At 37.1% G+C, this 17749-nt stretch overlaps 1 protein-coding gene and 1 non-coding gene across 2 annotated transcripts; one reads left to right on the top strand and one right to left on the bottom strand.

The window, feature by feature from the left end:
• Positions 1 to 425: 425 nt before the first annotated feature.
• Positions 426 to 2715, bottom strand: LOC133795130 (DNA-repair protein XRCC1; the record flags this gene model as incomplete). The annotated part of the gene is given in 7 exon segments (XM_062232578.1): positions 426 to 823; positions 1148 to 1241; positions 1314 to 1425; positions 1503 to 1525; positions 1528 to 1584; positions 1885 to 1996; positions 2428 to 2715. Coding segments are annotated over 7 exon segments (852 nt in total), but the record flags the coding sequence as incomplete, so codon positions are not given.
• A 1045-nt stretch (positions 2716 to 3760) lies between these two features.
• TRNAS-AGA (transfer RNA serine (anticodon AGA)) lies at positions 3761 to 3842 on the top strand. Its single transcript has one exon. It is a non-coding gene; the product is annotated as a tRNA-Ser (tRNA).
• Positions 3843 to 17749: the final 13907 nt, after the last annotated feature.

Here is a 17749-nt window from a genome sequence, read left to right as displayed (position 1 = left end):
ACTATAATTCACATTTATCTTTTTAGGGTTTATGATCAAGCTTTTTATGTGCCTAAATAATTGTGTATTTCTAATTAGGGGTTTGCCCCTCTATTTATTTATAATGATGCGAGCTCACATAGTTAAATGCTCATAAATTAGACAATAAAGTGGATTGTGTCATTTAATGTAGAAAACTTGGATTCCAATTTAAATTATTCAATTAATAACTCTTTACAAGTGGGTCTCCACCTTTGGTGACAATACTTGATTTAGATTGAAACGGCTGTCTTTCTCAATTGGATATTATATAACGTTTGATTGGTTAAAGCATTTAACGACAATGTATTAGCCTTAAATTTGGTTATCATTCAATGAAAAAGACAAGTTTTTGATGGAATGGACATGGTGTTTAAACTAGCCTTATCCTTGCCAAAAGTTTCACGGGTAAGAAAACGACAATATATTCATTCAAAAAATTAAAAAACGACAAGGAAATTTGAGCAAAAATACTGACTTTCTTCCTTAAGAAGAGAGAGTCCAGTAACTGAGTTAATATTTATGGAGCTTAGAAGATACAGTATTGTATGAAAGATCTATCTCCTCTGGTGCCCCCAGTCCCTCTTTGGCCTCTCTTTTGTTCATTAGTCTTGGGCTTTTTCTTTTTCTCATCATCTTCTAATTTTCTAAACTACCAAATTCCACCTCATAAGCCCTTTTGCACTCCATAGCTTGCCTGTAAAGATCTCCCTTTGATATCGAGGCGCCATTGTCTCCCATTTCCTCCAGTTTTGCTAGCTCTTTCACCACTCGAGGGACGAATTTCCATTCTTCAGTTATTTTCCTACCTCCTGTGAATGGTTCATAGGATATAATGATTTAGAAAAACAAATCAATATTTTCAATAGAGCTCTAAACACTAGAGGACATAATCAAGAAGCTAATCATTATTAGAGGGGTTGAGAATGAATTTTGTTAACTGTTGGGTTCCAAATTAAAGTTCTACATGCATATATTGTTAACTACTCAGAACCAAACTTCCTTTCATGGGAATTATACATGACACCGAATCAATGTCTAAATTTATATCCACATAGATTTATTTTCTTTTTCTTTGAAATTTTTCTCCTCCCCTTTACATTAACACAGGCAACGTAGGTTTTTTTGCAATATTACCTGCTTTTGTTCAAGAGCATCAATGGCATCTTGCAAACAAGTTAAAATCCCTTCAGCTGCTATTTTCTTTATCTCACTCAGCTCTGACTATAAAAGAAGAGAGCAAAGATAAACTATCTGAAGCACAAACAGCATTATGTAGATAACTTAGTGGCTTAGTTTTTCTTCTTGACTCTCCAGCCAGGAAATTGTATTGTCCAAATCATCAATTGCCCATTTCTTCACTTTGGAAGGAGACAAGTGTGCTTTGGCAAGATTAGAATCCTTGTTCTGTTTTGTATAGAATAGGAAAAACACTCAGTACAGATAGAAGTTAACAGCCCCATACTAAGTTTTAAAAAATGTACCTTCAAAACAGCTGCTGCAGTTGCTTTAGAGTGGATCCTCCATCTTTCTTCTGAGATCCTCTAGGTGGGGATTCTTTTGATTCTGCAGGCACAGTTGAATTCACGACATGAATTAGTCATACACAGAGCATATGAAAGGATTGAAACACAAGAACCACAATACTTTGAAATATACACTAAATTCTAACAGGCCTTTGCACTTTCGATAAGCAACAACTGGAATATTCCAACAGAGATTCAATCTTGTAAAGGTTAAAGACATTTATGTAACTTCACCAGGTACAAGTCAACTCTTTCAATCAGTCCTTATTTATGTCAAATTAAAATAATTCAGCATAACCACCAATAAATTTTAACTAATATGTCCAAACCATTATATTACCTTTACTGGCTTCATGCACAACACTGCTTCTACGCCATGGTTTCCCAGCATGCATCAGGTAACTATCAATGTCAAGAAGTTTCTTCTGTGAATGACATTTCGATATTCATTCCTACCATGAAGTAGTCTAGAAATTTTAGAAACAAATGCAGCATCACTAGCATCACAAATAATCTAATGATGCTCCAAATAAGTGAAATCTGACTGATTGTTAGGGAATATTTTTAGATTATAAACGAAGCACAGGAAAAAACTATGTTGCCAAATCTTATTATAACATTCTTCTGGAAGTTGGAGTAGCCAAAACATACAATCTACAAAGAAGTAGATTTGCAAATAACATTGAAGGAGGCTGACTAAAAAAGCCTTCCTATAAAGGGCCAAGTTAAGATGGATCATATCAAGTTAAGCTGACAAAATGTATGTATTTTACAACGTGGATAATATATAATATAATGCATGAACAAAATTCAACATACACATAAATAAACAAAAGAAGCAACAAACAAGGAGAAACTTGGAAGTAAGATGAATAAAATAAACCTTTGAAACAATAGTCCCACAATCAGCCTGAACTTGTCGAAACTTCAGGGTATTAGAAAATGCACAAACTAAGAGTGTGCAACCTGAGTTCCAGTCAGGCCGGTACTCAGCTCCCATCTCCAAAGTCAGCGATTGCAAAATACTAAGCTCGGGATTGACAAACCCAGATAGCACAAACACTACCCCATCTTGACAATAACACAATTGTGATTTCAAATTAGTTTTTGCCAATTTCAAATGACCTAAAAAGAAAAGGCAAGCTGATAAACCAGATTCAATAAAGACTAGTTAGCAGAAGTTTGGAAAAGTTTCCAGTTCCAGAACTCGATGCAGAAGATTTCTTGTTGGTCTCTATGTCATTGACACCCAAACCTCTCTTACTATGCCCTATGACTTGCTTTGATCTCTCACTTTCACTACTTTCCTCACTTCCACCAACCCCAGTTGGTTTACAGAAGATTCATTCTTATTCATCCATGAAGGAAGGTTTCTCTTCCCAACATCATCTTAGCTTGGATTTGACACAAACATGTCAAAAGCTACTCAAAAGTCAAACCACCCAAAAAAATGCTTATAAATTCTAATCGATGCTTAAATGGATTGCTGAAATGATCTCAGCTGGGCTAACAAGAATTACCATCCATCCCCATTTTGACACAATGATTGAGAACTCAAACTCCAAAAATCCTTCAACCAACGCTAAAACAGAAAGCTACCCAAGTGAAATCTACAGCCCGATCATAAATTTGGGTGAGAAAGTTCTATAAAACGGCACTCAAATTGTCAAACCAAGCAATCAATTGCAAACAATTTGAGCACTTTAAAATAAATTAAAAAAAATAAGAATCAGGCAGGCAAATATCTGAACAGAATATCATTTAATACTCATAACTCATGCTATAATTTTCATCAACAAGAGAGTAGCCAATACTCCCTGGCGTGATCGTGAAAAAATAAAGTGAATGAAAGTAATGCGGAGTTCTACAATTGGAACTACGTATTATCAATATCAAATAAAATTTAAACAAGTAAAATAACGATTATAATTCAAGTAAATAGGAAAAAGTTGAATTAAACAAAGAAAAATAAATAGGGAAACGGATGAACCTTACTGTTATTGTAGTTGTTGAAGAAGGAACTGAATAAAAAACTGGAATAACTAAGCTTGTATATTGTGAAGGGTACTACAACGTGGAGAATCTGGGTTTACTTGTGGGGTTTTCTGAGCTTTCATTTACATTTTCCTGGTTGCCACTCCACGAGATGTTTAGGCGGTTAATGTCTATACAACTTTAGTTACTTGATTAATGTATTGCGTATTGTTGACAATTGTGTGGACGTGCCGGAGTGGTTATCGGGCATGACTAGAAATCATGTGGGCTTTGCCCGCGCAGGTTCGAATCCTGCCGTCCACGCTTTCATCATTTTTGTCCTAACACTTGACATAGTTTCAGTTTGAATTTCAAGGAATTAGAAAGGGAAATTTGAGGTTTAATGTAATAAGTGAGAATCCATTTAAAAAATAACCTATCATTATATAACTCTCGTTTTTGTGCTACTAATGACGTTACTACTAAAAATACCCCTGTCATAATTTTCCTTCTCTTTTTCTTATAGTCTTCACTCTATCTCTTAGGGTGTGATTGGTAGGGGATTCAAAAACAGTTTTATCATTTTCAGATTTTAAAAAATGAAAACAGCAATGAAAACTTGATTGGCACACTTGTTTTAGAAAATAAAAAAAACCATTTTTGAAAACTAAGTTAAAATCCTTCAGCAAAAGAGAAAACAACAAATTGTTGTTTTCTTTCTATTCTATAGATTTTAAATTTTAAAAACACCCAACCATTCAAGATCTCAAAAATTTATAATTTATTTTTAAATTCAATATTTTCAAATCATTTGATTTGAAAATAATTTTCTAAAATTATATTTTTGAATTAACTATCAATTAGCCCCTTAATGTTTTCAGTATAATCTTACTATTTAAAAAAAAAAATTCTTGCTAATTTTCTTTTATTTTTCTTATAGTCTTGATTTTTTTTCTTTTGTCATTTTTACAAGTCAATCTACTTTTTAAAATTTTTATCTATATAAATTTAGTAAAATAATTAATTATAAAATTATATAACAGAATATAATTTAATTCTAATTTACAATATATTTGCTAAAAAAAATCATTGATCAAATAAAAATTACAACAAATAAATAAAAAAATATTTTCACTTCAATTATTATTATACCAAAAATAAAAAATATATGTATATATTACATATTCAATTTTTAGATTTTCTACCAAAAAATTATTCAATTTTATAAAACTAAAAAATAGTTAACGGACAATACATTCAATCACATTTTCATAAACATATTTTCAGACACTAAATCTAGATTATTTTTTCAGAATCATACTTTTTCAAAATACAATTTTTAAATCACTAATCAATCATGTCCTAAAAAAATATAACTTTAATATAAAAAAAATCAAAGTTAATGACAATGCAATATTGTTATGAATTTAATTAATGCACTATTATTAAATTTTAATTTATCAATATAATTAAATTTTACTTTCAGCTAAACCAATCACATATTCAGTTTCTGTTATATTTTAAAATTTAATCTCAATCACAGATTCAGTTTTTTAAAACTCAAAAACAGTTTACTGACATTAAACCAATCACATTTTTAGAAACATGTTTTCAGTCACTAAATTCAGATTTTCATTTCAGAATCCCACTTTTCAAAAATACAGTTTTCTAATCGCGAACCAAACAGACCCTTATGTTTTCCCTCTCTATCTCTCAAACTCTCGTACACACAAAAAAAGCCAGCCATCATTAATTTGCATTTCAGATCTAGGGGCAAGTTGTGAGTCCTTTCAAGTCAAGAAACTTCATTTTGGATTTCGGATCTAGGGGAAAAAATCGTATGGGTAAGTATATATTTGTTATATGTAGTGAGGAAACTTGTCTAGTTACATTACTTGTCTTATTTCGAACAAATCTGTGTATACCTTCATGTTTTATTGTAATTTTTCACGGAATGAATTTTGGATACTTCGTGCATTTTTTTCTAGATTTTTTTCCTGCCTCGATAAGTTTCGATGAAACTCGATAGGTCTCGATGTGTTGCATGCATGCTGGCTCGATGGTCCTCGATGGACCTCGACGTGCCTCAATAGTGTTAGGATGTTAGAACCTCGATGGTACTCGATTGTACTCGATAGGTGTATAAGAGTTTAATTGGATTTAATAACTCGATTGTACTCGATAACACTCGATAGATGTATAAGAGTTTAAGTGGATTGTTTGTCTCGATAAAACTCGATACGTGTATAAGAATTTTATTGGATTGTTTGCCTCGATAGTCCTCGACTGTACTCGATAAAACTCGATATGTGTGACCTCGATAGGATTCGACATATATCGATAGAAATCGATATTTTCTGTTTTATGTTGTAGTTTAACTTTTTGACCTTTTTTTTTGTTTTTTTTTGTTTTTTTTTGCAGATTCAATTGTTTCTGTATTTGTTGCATTCAATGGTGTTTGGGAACTCGAAAATAGGGATTGGATTTTCAGAGATGCTGAAAATCAAGTTCTGCCCATGGAGAAAGGTGTGACATATGAGCAACTGCTTGACATTCTGTACGATGAGCTTGAAGTGAATAAATGTGTGCATGACTTGAAAATTGAGGTCCCGTACACATGCCTATCACAATCCGTCAAACCTACCGTTATAAAAAATGATAGGCATGTGCGTGCATTCATTGGGTTAGCATCGAAATCTGTAGAGAAGCTCATTCCTCTATGTGTCACATTGATTAAGAAGGGAGGTGTAAGAAATGCATCGGCTTCTGCCAGCATTAATAAAGAAGTTCGATTTGAAGAGAACATTTCTCCTCCATGTCATGGTTTCAAAGGAACTCAAGGTGACGTTGGAACATGTGTTCCCGAGACAAATCCAAATGTCATAGTCCATGATGATATCCCGGTTAGAGATCCTTCATATGTGCATGACACGGCGAAGTACGATCCCTATGGCTACGAACCTTATGCCAACGACGATCTTGTTGCTGATGCAACAGATCTTGGTGGGCCAGATGTTAGGGCAGATTTTCCAACACAGAGTTCAGATGTTATGGTAGATGAGGAGCGCAGAATAGAAGACCGGCAAACACCTGGGACCAGCAGTAGTCGTCCAGGTCCAAGTAGAACCGATGATAGTTTTAGATGGAGTTCTCCATTGGACTTAGGTGAAGATCGTAGAACATGGAGTGCTCCCATGTTCACCAAAGAGGATATAGAGGCCTCACATCAACATCATTCCTCAACTAACAAAGCTTCAGGAGAATTGCACCTTGGGAAGTTCTTTCAGAACAAGCTTGAATTGAAAACTAAAGCATCCATATTTGCGATGAAGAATAATTTTGAGTTTATGGTGAAGAAATCTGGGACTGATGTGTGGTACATTACCTGCAAGTATCCTGATTGTGGTTGGAGATTGAGGGGTAAGAAAAAAATGTGATCTGAAATGTTCGAGATTACTGTATACAACAAAGTACACACTTGCTCACAAGAAATTCGAGATAAGGACCACCGTCAAGCATCACCGTGGGTTGTTGGGCACCTAATCAAGAGGAAATTTTCTACCGATGGTACTCGGTACATGGCAAACAACATAAGGGAGGACATGAAGCACCATTTTGGGGTTGAAATGAGCTATGAGAAGGCGTGGAGATGCAGAGAAAAAGCTCTTATGTATGTCAGAGGGACACCTGAGGAATCATACTCCAAGTTACCTGGATACCTGTGTCAGTTGGAGCATAAGAACCCAGGTACAATTACTGATTTTGTAGCAGAAGATGGTCGTTTCTTGTATTGCTTCTTTTCCCTCGGTGTTTCTAGGTGTGGTTTCCAGTATTGTCGTCCTGTAATTTGTGTTGATGGCACATTTTTGAAGAATAAGTATGGTGGCCCCATGCTCTGTGCTGCTGCGTTGGATGCAAACAACCAGTTGTTTCCAATTGCGTTTGCGTTGGTGGACAGTGAAAACCATAACTCTTGGACTTATTTCATGAGAAAATTGAAGGAAGCCATAGGGGACGTTGAGAACCTTGCTTTTGTATCGGACAAGCATACAAGCATTAATCATGCTTTGGAGCTTGTGTTCCCAGATGCGTATCACGGTGCATGTTACCATTATATCTGTATGAATGTTGTGGCAAAATTCAAAACTGACCACGTGCAAGACATCATGGGGTGTGCAGCGTACGCATTTCAAAGAACGGAATTTCACAAGTTCTTTGACAAGATTAAGGTAATTGATCCGCCCATTGCTCAATATCTAGAGGGAATTGGCTTTGAAAGGTGGAGTAGTGCTTATTTTCCTGGTAACAAATACAATATCATGACGAGTAACTACGTAGAAAGCTTTAACAATTAGACCAAGGAGGCAAGGAGCTTTCCAATCGCCACTTTTCTTGAATTCATAAGATTCACTCTTCAGTCTTGGTTTGCAGATAGATGTGAAAGAGCTGCAAAAGCAACAACTGTGTTATCACCTAAGATGGAAAAAGATTTAAAGCAAATAGGTGATAAAGCAATTTTTTTAGATGTCCAAGTCCTTGGTCATCACGAATTTCTTGTGGTCGATGGTAATGGTGATGGTGAGGTGAACTTGGCCACAAAATCATGCTCTTGTGGCATGTTCCAAACCATTGGGATACCTTGTGTACATGCTTTTGCTGCAGCCAGAAAAAGAAGCATAAACATTTACTCATTGTGTTCCCCTTACTATAGAATCGAGGCATTGAAGGACACTTATAAAGATACTATTTATCCTGTTGGGAACGAGGATGAATGGGTAATCCCTGATCACATCAGAGATACGGTTGTCGGCGTCCTCGCTAAGAAAACCCTTGTAGGAAGGCCCAGGAAACAGAAAGTGGGTAGGCGAAAGACAAATCGCTATGCTTCACGCGGGGAAAAGATTGTCAAGCCACGTAAGTGTAGCTGTAATGCCCCGAATTTCCTAATAAGGGTTAGGACCTTGATTAGGAGGCCGGGAGGGCCATAATTGAATTATGATGCTATTTAATGATCATATGCATGTTTATGTGAATTATATTATTATATGATGATAAATGTGTGCATATAGGAGTATTTATAATTATAAGGGCATTTTTGTAATTTGGCCGCTGTGGGCGTAATTGTGTATTTTGGGTGCATGGTTGTGATTAATTAATATAGCCACATTATAAGGTGGATTGGTTCGAGCTATTCGGCATGAGACGATCATGGAATGTAAGTGTTCGGTCTAGTCATAACGGGTTTAAGTCCGGGGCTCGGGGTGAATTTAATGATTAGAACGTTACCAGGAGCTATAGGGTAACGGGATATGAATTATTGGTGTTTGATAATTTTGAGATTAGCGGGAATTGGAGAGCGTTAATTATAATTAACGATATAGGTTGGAAAGGACAATTTTGCCCTTGGGAAGGCTTAAGGAACTTTCAATGACCTAGGGGCATTTAGGTCATTTGGTTTGGATTTATATTGACTTTCAAGGCTGTGGAAATTCAGAACAAAAACAGAGCATCATCCTCATCTTCTTCTTTCTCTCCCGTACATGTTCTTCTCTTCATTTTCCTTTGAATTTTAAGAACCCAAACCGAGGCAACAAGCTAGGAGAGCAAGGCTTGAGGAATTAGGACTTTGGTTCATTCAGTGAGGGGTGCCTAAAGCAAGCTTGAGGTAAGTTCCAGCCATTAGTTTTGTGGTATACTCTGTTTTGGGCTTTAGTTTTCAGCTTGTGAATTCTTTGTGGAAAGTTTGGATTAATGGAAGTTTTGATTGATGTTTACCTTGGGTTTTGATGAGGGTTTGATATAGATGATTTTTGGGGGTTGGATTGAGTGTTTGAATGATGTTTGTGACCGGTTTGAGGGATTGGTTTCAAGGAAAAACGCAGGGGAAGAAAGGTTGATACTTGTTGTTTTGCGTAAAGGGCCGCGGCATGGCTATGGTGAGCCGCGGCCTATGTTGATTTCTGGGGAGGTTTTGCCTCTGTCTGAGGGTGAACCGTGGCATGGCTGTGGTGAGCCGCGGCCCATAAGGGCATTTTTGGCCAGAAATGGGTTTTTGACTTGGGGATGCTAGCCTTAAGTCTCGGGGTCGATCCTACTACTTGGTTTAGTGTGGATTGATGTCCCGGAGGCTAGATATTGGTTTGGGAACCTATGTTGATCATTTTTATTGATGGTATCCTATATTTGGTTATGACTAGGTGACCGCTAAAGGACTAAAAGTTGATCGTTCTCAAATGTCGTTCTTTTAATTATTCTAGCTCGAATCTAAGGTAAGAAAATTGCACCCTGTGTATATGTGACATGCATGGCTATTCTTGATGCATGTTGGTTGATTATTAAAGGTGACATGCATGGCTATTCTTGATGCGTGTTTGTTGACTATTAAATGTGACATGCATGGCTATTATTGGTGCATGTTGGATTATTAAATGTAATGCATATGATGCATGAGAAACATGTGATTAGGACATGCTTTATATATTGAGTATGATATCGTTCAGAGCTTCAGCCTATGTGTTCGTGTATGGTCCTAATTGTACTTGTACTAGTTAAGTAAGCATATGTTTGGTGGCATGGCTTACTTGTGTATGGTACTGGCTTATTAGTCAGAATCGGCAATGGTGTCAGATCCATCTGTGAAGCTGTGACTTATTAGTCAAGTTCACAATGAGTTGAACACTGGTCGTGTTTTACTAACCTAAGAGTCAGAGATGGCATAGCGTAGCGAACGCCAAGCCAAATGAAGATTAGATCTAATCGATATCAGCGTTGAATGACTCATATGGGGTATTAACGCTGGACCGACCCTAAGGTCGATGAACTTATAAGCGCTTGTCTGGTCTAAGACCAGTTATTCAGAGCCAGGGCATATGGCCCCGGTGACTGTTTGTCACATGGCTAGGGAACGCTGTTCCACAGTTATGACTCTAGAGTCAGGAGGAAGGTTATGTTGGTGACTAATCACCATGCACCTATCCTGTTAAAGCTAGTGAGATGCTCACTTATCAGTTAAGCCCTGGTGATCCTATCGTCACATGGCTAAAGGGTGATGTTCCCATATTGGTGATTTTTGATATCAGTTAAGCCCTGGTGATCCTATCGTCACATGGCTAAGGGTGTTGTCCCCATATTTGTGACTTTTTGTGATAGTCACCTATTTGTTTGGACTGTTGGTCCTGAGTACTTAATACAATCACTGTTGATATTATATCATGTTATATTGTGTTTTCTTGCTGGGCTTCAGCTCACGGGTGCTATGTGGTGCAGGTAAAGGCAAAAGAAAGCTGGACCATCCTTGAGTTGGAGAGCTTAGGTGATGACGTGTACATATGCAGCTGCTCATCCGCTACGGCTGAGGTTTAAAGAGGAACCAGGGTTAAACCTTGTTTTGCCGTATAGAACGGCCTGTTGTAAATATTTTCTTGTAGTAGACTCTGAAATTATAATTTTGGGATCCCAACATATATATTAAACGTTCTAATGAAACGTTACATCTTATCCAAAAAATTTAATCCCTAAACCGCTAATCATACTTAGTTACACGATTTTGGCCAATTGACTCGATTAGCGAGTTTAGCACTGTTTACAAGGCACACCGTAACGGTCCCTGGAGTTGGGGCGTTACAGTAGCAGATGTGGTGGTAGTGGGCACAATAGGAAGTCATGTAAGGCTAGGATTTAAAATATTGTGTTATGCAATTATTTAATTGATTTTGCTGCATTTATCATGTGGAATACTTCTTCTAATACTTTGTTGGTTTGGATGTCAAGGCAGACACATTATGTGAATTTAATACTTTTTTATTTAATAATTTTTTCAAAAAATATTGTTTGATAAAAAATAATATACAAAACTAACTATATGCTATACTATACAAGATGTGTAAGACAAAAATGTAAAGAGCATCACGGGGCCAAATTCTGATAGAACAGGTCCACACACCACTTGGTCCTGAAATGCTGGATGTTCTCATCGATAACAGTATCTAGTGGTAGCCTGGCAACCAGATGCTCGATATGTTTGATGGCAAACATACCACAATCCCCACTGCATATAATCGATTTTGTGTCAATAGAAGATAAAAATAACTTTAATTTTCAGATTTCAAAATACACTAATTAAATAGGGGAATACCTTGTCTTAGTCTGAGGACACTCCTCTGGAGGAATACGACAATATGAAAAAGGCTTTGCATTCTGCTCAGGATATACCTGGAGGTCCTCATGGTCGTCAAACATGCCAGAACACCATAACAACGAAGGCAACAATAAGCACCAAGACTTGATTGCTTCCTCCATCAGAGTAGGACTGAGCACACTATGGTTGGAATCATAAATGTTGATGCACCACGTTGGAATGGAGACTTCAATGGCGATCCAATGTGCGGCTTTCTCGACGTGCAAGGAAAAATATACTTCACTCACATTTTGCCATGATACAAGGAATTGATTATCATCGCCCTTCAACATTCTCAGCACATCGTCGTCCCATGTATACTTAGTGTCGGTGTCTCTGAAATGATTCCAATGACCTAGGCACGCCTGGGGGAAGGTGGTGTTCATGATCGCAGCATCCTGCCAAAATGCAGCATGGTAAAAGTGGCGTCGGCGGCGTAGCATGTGCAAAGCGGCATCAATATGCAAAAAAAACATAAAAATTCGTTAGTACCATCAATATATTTTAAGATTGAATTGAAAACATGAATGTAATTTACATACCGAATCCCAAAGCCAAGTCTGGACTGTGTGCAACTGTAAGAACCATGCCACACCGTGCGTCCCAGTATACACATTCCGATCTCTCTTATTGTCGATCTTCCCGATGATCCACTTATAGAAGTTCTTCTCCTGCTGTGGGCCACACTTCCTCAGTGGTTCAACAACTAGCTCCTGTTTATCTAGTCTGATCTTCTTTGTTGGGTTGGTGAAGTCATCAAAACACTTGGGCCTGCGTTTCTTCTTGACAACTTCAAGGCCAGCTGCCTCCTCGGGCTGCAGTACTCGTGCACTGGGACTATCAGCATCACTGGCAGCTACTGATGTCTGGGCCTGTGGAGTGGAGGGTTGATCACCGCGCTCGTAGTCTGTAGGCAAGATATCAGAGTCTGTATCTGATTTTACGTCGATGGATCGACCTGAGACCAGTGAAAGCAGCTGCGCCAACTGAGCCATGATCGTGGTCTAATTTTGTAGTAAGGTTGTCTGGCCCTCCTCAACCCTCTTGAGCCTCTGCATCAATTGCTCATAATTAGGCTGGGCAACCTGACTAGATGAAGCTGCACATGCCTGTGAAGTGCCCTCCTCAACCCTCGGGACATCCTCATAAAAAATGGAGGCTTCCTTTGCAACTTTTGCTAGCTTCTCTGCCTCCTTCTCAGGTACCACTACCTCATCCACTGCAGTCCCAGCCTCCAACTCAGGGAATAACCTAGAATCAACTTCTGGGAGGCTATTGTAGTAGACTACCTCACCAGGACGTGGCTTCAGCATGGAAAATACCACTAACTGCATGGTTGAATAACATGTGTCAAAAAAACTTTAATAAAATAAATCATTAATCAATTAATTTGTGACATTTAACAAGATAAAATGGAACTTACTCGACGATTGGCGAATATAGGAACCAACAGAGTTGTCGGAATAGTGATATCAGTCTTCGTAGCCCAGCTAAGCATTCTCGGAATCTGATTCCTACTGTTCTCACCAAACTTACTCCCGAGAGAAGGCATGGCCTCAAAAGCCCAGTAAAGAAGCGTGGGTGCATAACAATTGAAACTATACTTCGCCTCCTTCTGTTTTTTGCTTGACCCCTCTTTCTTCTTCTCCTCATAGTGTTTCAATTGCTTCTTCATGTCCTTTTGAAGGCCTTTGCTAACCTTCTTAAATGACAACTTCCCCCAAGGATACTTGAAAAAGTAATCAATATCCTCAACCATCCTCAGGGAATCTCCCCATATCGTTGTTGTCTTCTCTGGGGCATTCAGTACCCCCTCTATCAAATAGCACAAACCCAGCTTAAATGCATCTTCCGGGTTTGTGGAGGCCTTCAGTGCATCTTCCAACTGACCAAAACTAACCTTCGAATCACCATTAAAATATTCCTAGATGATCCGATCACTTGAAAGATGTTCTTTCAATTCATCTGGGGACGGTGATTTCCCAAAATTTAGCCCGATAACTAGGGCAAACTCTGCAATACCTAATCTACACAGAGTGTTGCCCAGGTAGAACTGACCCTCTTACTTTCTACCTTACGCAATATTAGCTGATGCAGCAGAACCCCAGAAAAACTAAACGGCTTCGCCTTAAAGAACTGTCCCAACGGGCATGCCTCTGCCCTTTCAATAAGACCATGCCTCTTAAACTACTCTATAAGGGTATCCAAGTAGGCACTACCCCTATAAGTGACATGGCCAGGAAAGTGTTTCTCCAACAACACAATAAGGTCAGGCATCTGAAAAAAAAAACAAAAAAAATGTTAAGAAAAATGTTAAAAATGTAAAACAATCTGGTAAGGCAGTTACTATCGAGGCCTATCGAGTCCCATCGAGGCAGAAACTATTGAGTTCTATCGAGTCTTATCAATGCCTATCGAGGTGGGTTCCAAAATCACAAAGAATAATATCATCGGGCTACTATCGAGTCTTATCGAGGCCTATCGAGGTAAGGCAAAAAAACCAAAGTCTAGTAATATCAAGTCCTATCAAGGCCTATCGATTCCTATCGAGGTAGGTCCTAAAAAATCTCAGAGCCTTGTATCATCGAGTCCTATCGAGGCCTATCGATTCATATCGAGGTAGGTTCTAAAATTCCCAAAGTCGAGTATCATCGAGTCCTATCGATTCATATCGAGGTAGGTTCTATCAAGTCCTATCGATTCATATCGAGGTAGGTTCTAAAATTCCCAAAGCCTTGTATATCGAGTCCTATCGATTCATATCGAGGTAGGTTCTAAAATTCCCAAAGCTTTGTATATTGAGTCCCATCAATTCCTGTCGATTCCTATCGAGGCCTATTGAGGCACAGTTTAATCCAGTCCTTATCCTATACTATCGAGTCCTATCGATTTCTATCGAGTTGCATGAAAAATATCGAAAAAACTCAGATTTCTTCATTCCCAGCCCCGATCTATCCTATGAACAAAAATCAACAAAAAAAACCAGGCACTTGCAGATTAAAAACGAAATCCCTCACCTTCGCTTTCTTTGAGGTTGTTTCCTAAAAATTTGGTCGGCTTGCTCGACGTTTTCTCCTTCCCCTTCTCCGATCGTCAAGTCTGACCCTTTGGGAGCCCTTGTTCGTGGTTGTGGAAGACAATGAAGGTTGGGTTCTACGGATTCAATCGAGGCCTATCGATTTCAAAGTTTGCTTGGTTCGGGTATTTTAGGAGAGAATACGGAGAGTTTGAGAAAATTATGCCAGGGGTATTTTGGGTAGTAACGGCATTAGTAGCACCAAAACGAGAGGCTTATAGGGATAGGGTATTTTTCAAATGAAGTGTCACTTATTGCATTAAAACTCAAATTTCCCATTAGAAATTAAGTTTTATTTATTACATGATATTTTTTTCAAATAGAAAACTTTTTGGTGTTGAAAATTTAATACGATCCAATTCAATCCACATGGACAAATTTTGAAAGTGACCAACACAATCTGCATTTTATTTATATTTAAAATATATATATAATTTAATATATTTGATATCAAAAACGACATTGTTATGATAAAAAAATATTTTGAAATAATTTTAAAAATATTAAAAAATATATTAAATGAATACTTAAGTTTTTAATTTGTAAACTTCAAAATAATTTATTGTATAATTAAATGGTAATTGTCATTTTATTTTACAAAAAAATAAATTATAAACTTTAGTGATAAAATAGTAAGTTTTTCTTAAAAAGTATTGGATTGGGATGCAAAATATGAAATATGCACTTAGTGCATATTGGTCCACCCTAAGCTACTCTATTTGCATATCGTTTAACAAACAACAACCACGACATTAGACAAGCTAAACAACAACATTTTATTGTCATTAATAATCAAGCAAAAAGATGAAATCATCTCTTCCAACAGCATGCACAATGATTGAGCAGACTGATTCAATAATGATTTTATTCCATGATTGATCTTTAATCTAGCTTTTGCAACTTCTAGTTGTACCTTACCGCCTTTACATCCAACCTTTGCCTCAACAAGCCTCCCTTCATGATCCCATGCAACATATTTGTATCCAAACTTCCCATCATCATCAAAATCGGTTATACCAATGTTAACTTTGATTGTATCCACAGGTTGTTTAGTCCAACGCTCATTGCCCTCATTGGGCCATATAGACCCAAACAACAGCTCTAGTTTCTTAGTTTGAGCACTCCTCCATTGATCAAGCACTACTTTCGCTAATAGAACTATTTTCGTCGTTGATGTCTCCTTTTGTTGCCACACAAAATCATTCCTTGCCTTCTAAATCATCCAACATATCATAATAGCTGCTTCTACCAAAAGATCATCATTATCTTTACTAAAAAGCAACTGCACCTAAGCTGATTAATGCCAACAAGACCTAGCAAAACAACATGAAACCAAGCTATGTAGAATTGTTTCTACATGATTTTGACAAATTGGGCAAGTTGATTCAACATTCACATGTTTCATTAGTAATTGGACTCTTGTGAAAAGAAACAACGTTGTAGTTCTCCAAAGAAAATTCTTTGCCTTTGGTGGGATCTTAAGGTTCCAAAGTTTCCTCCAAAACATGTAGTTATTCTCAGCAAACCAGTTATCTTTAGTTACTTGTAAAATCTTGTATGCACTTTTCACAAAATAGAAACCCGAATTCTCTTTTCTCCAAGACTAGTAATCTGTTTCAATAGATGAACTTAATTGAATACTAAGAATTAGCTCATTATCTGATGAGTCTAGTTTTTATGATGTTTTGGTGATGTTTTTAGTAGTCTTTTATTTTGTTTTTCTTTGTTTTAGCGCGGGTTTACGCTTTGTTTGGTTGTTTTTGTGAATATCAGGAAGAATTGAGCATGTGGAAGGAAATGCCAAAGAAAGGGAAGAAATAATCGAGTTTTTCATCATATTTTGATCAAGAATGGTTCTCAACACAATTTGGAAGTGTTGGTGAAATTTTGGGATGAAAACTTGAAGAATTGAAGAATTCCTTAAGAGCCACGGCTTGATCAAAGTAGGGCCGCGGCTAGGGGGAGAAACAGAAGCATGGTTTTTGAGGACATCTTCGGGCCGCGGCATGGCTAGGTAGAGCCGCGGCATGGATGGGCATTCTGCCCAGAAGACAATGATGCGGGCCGCGGCATGGTTTCAGAGAGCCGCGGCATTGAAAGGATAGTCTGCCCAGAAATTTTGACACGGGCCGCAGCATAGTGTATGTAGAGCCGCGGCCCGCCTCTCTAAAATCTAAAAAATCCTAGGTTTTAAAGGACGAAAAAGAAGAGAGAAGGACGTACGGACGAAGGGAGGAGTTCTGGTGTTGAAGGCTCAAGCTTAGAGTATTTTTACATGTTTTTCTTCTTGATGTTATCTTTAAATTCTGTTGTGATTAGCACTATGACTATGAACTAATTTTCTGTTTAGGATGTTCAATTGAATCACTTGAATTTCTATTATGACCTAATGCAATTTTAATTTCCTCTTCTTCAATCTTCTTCAATTCCTTATAACCTGTCCTTATAGATTGATTATTGATTGGCCATCTTTAGTCATATATATATATGTTTTTAAGTCAAAATCTGAGAAGTGAGATTTAATTATGCTGTGGTTATATTGGACATAATTCTAATTTAGAACGAAAGTATCTGAATTAATTGTGTAACTGTTATTAAGTTGTGGAATTTAATGCTACCTTTGTGGTTCAATTTACCATAGAAATATAGGAAATTGTCACCTAGGTTGAGTTTATAATTCATAGAATGATTATAGGCTGCTGTCTCAACTTGTTAATTGAATTAGGTAAAAATAAGAAGAATTCATACTTGGCATTAGGGAATAATAGGAAGGATAGTTGATGAGATTGAATATCCTAATTGTTTCTCAGTGATTGAATTAAGAGTTTTTACTATTAGTTATTATGCTATTTAATTGTCGATTATTATTTCTGCACTTTATCGGTTCTTTTGCTGTATTTTACAAAAATCAAGAAGTTTTAATTCATCAAATAGAACAAGAGATTAATTGACTAGTAATTGATAATTCAGTCCTTGAGG

Source organism: Humulus lupulus, chromosome 8 (assembly GCF_963169125.1).
Source record: "Humulus lupulus chromosome 8, drHumLupu1.1, whole genome shotgun sequence".
In the NCBI taxonomy this organism is placed as follows: Eukaryota; Viridiplantae; Streptophyta; class Magnoliopsida; order Rosales; family Cannabaceae; genus Humulus; species Humulus lupulus.
Note: the sequence above shows the minus strand (reverse complement) of the source record. Positions and strands in the feature narration are given on the sequence as shown.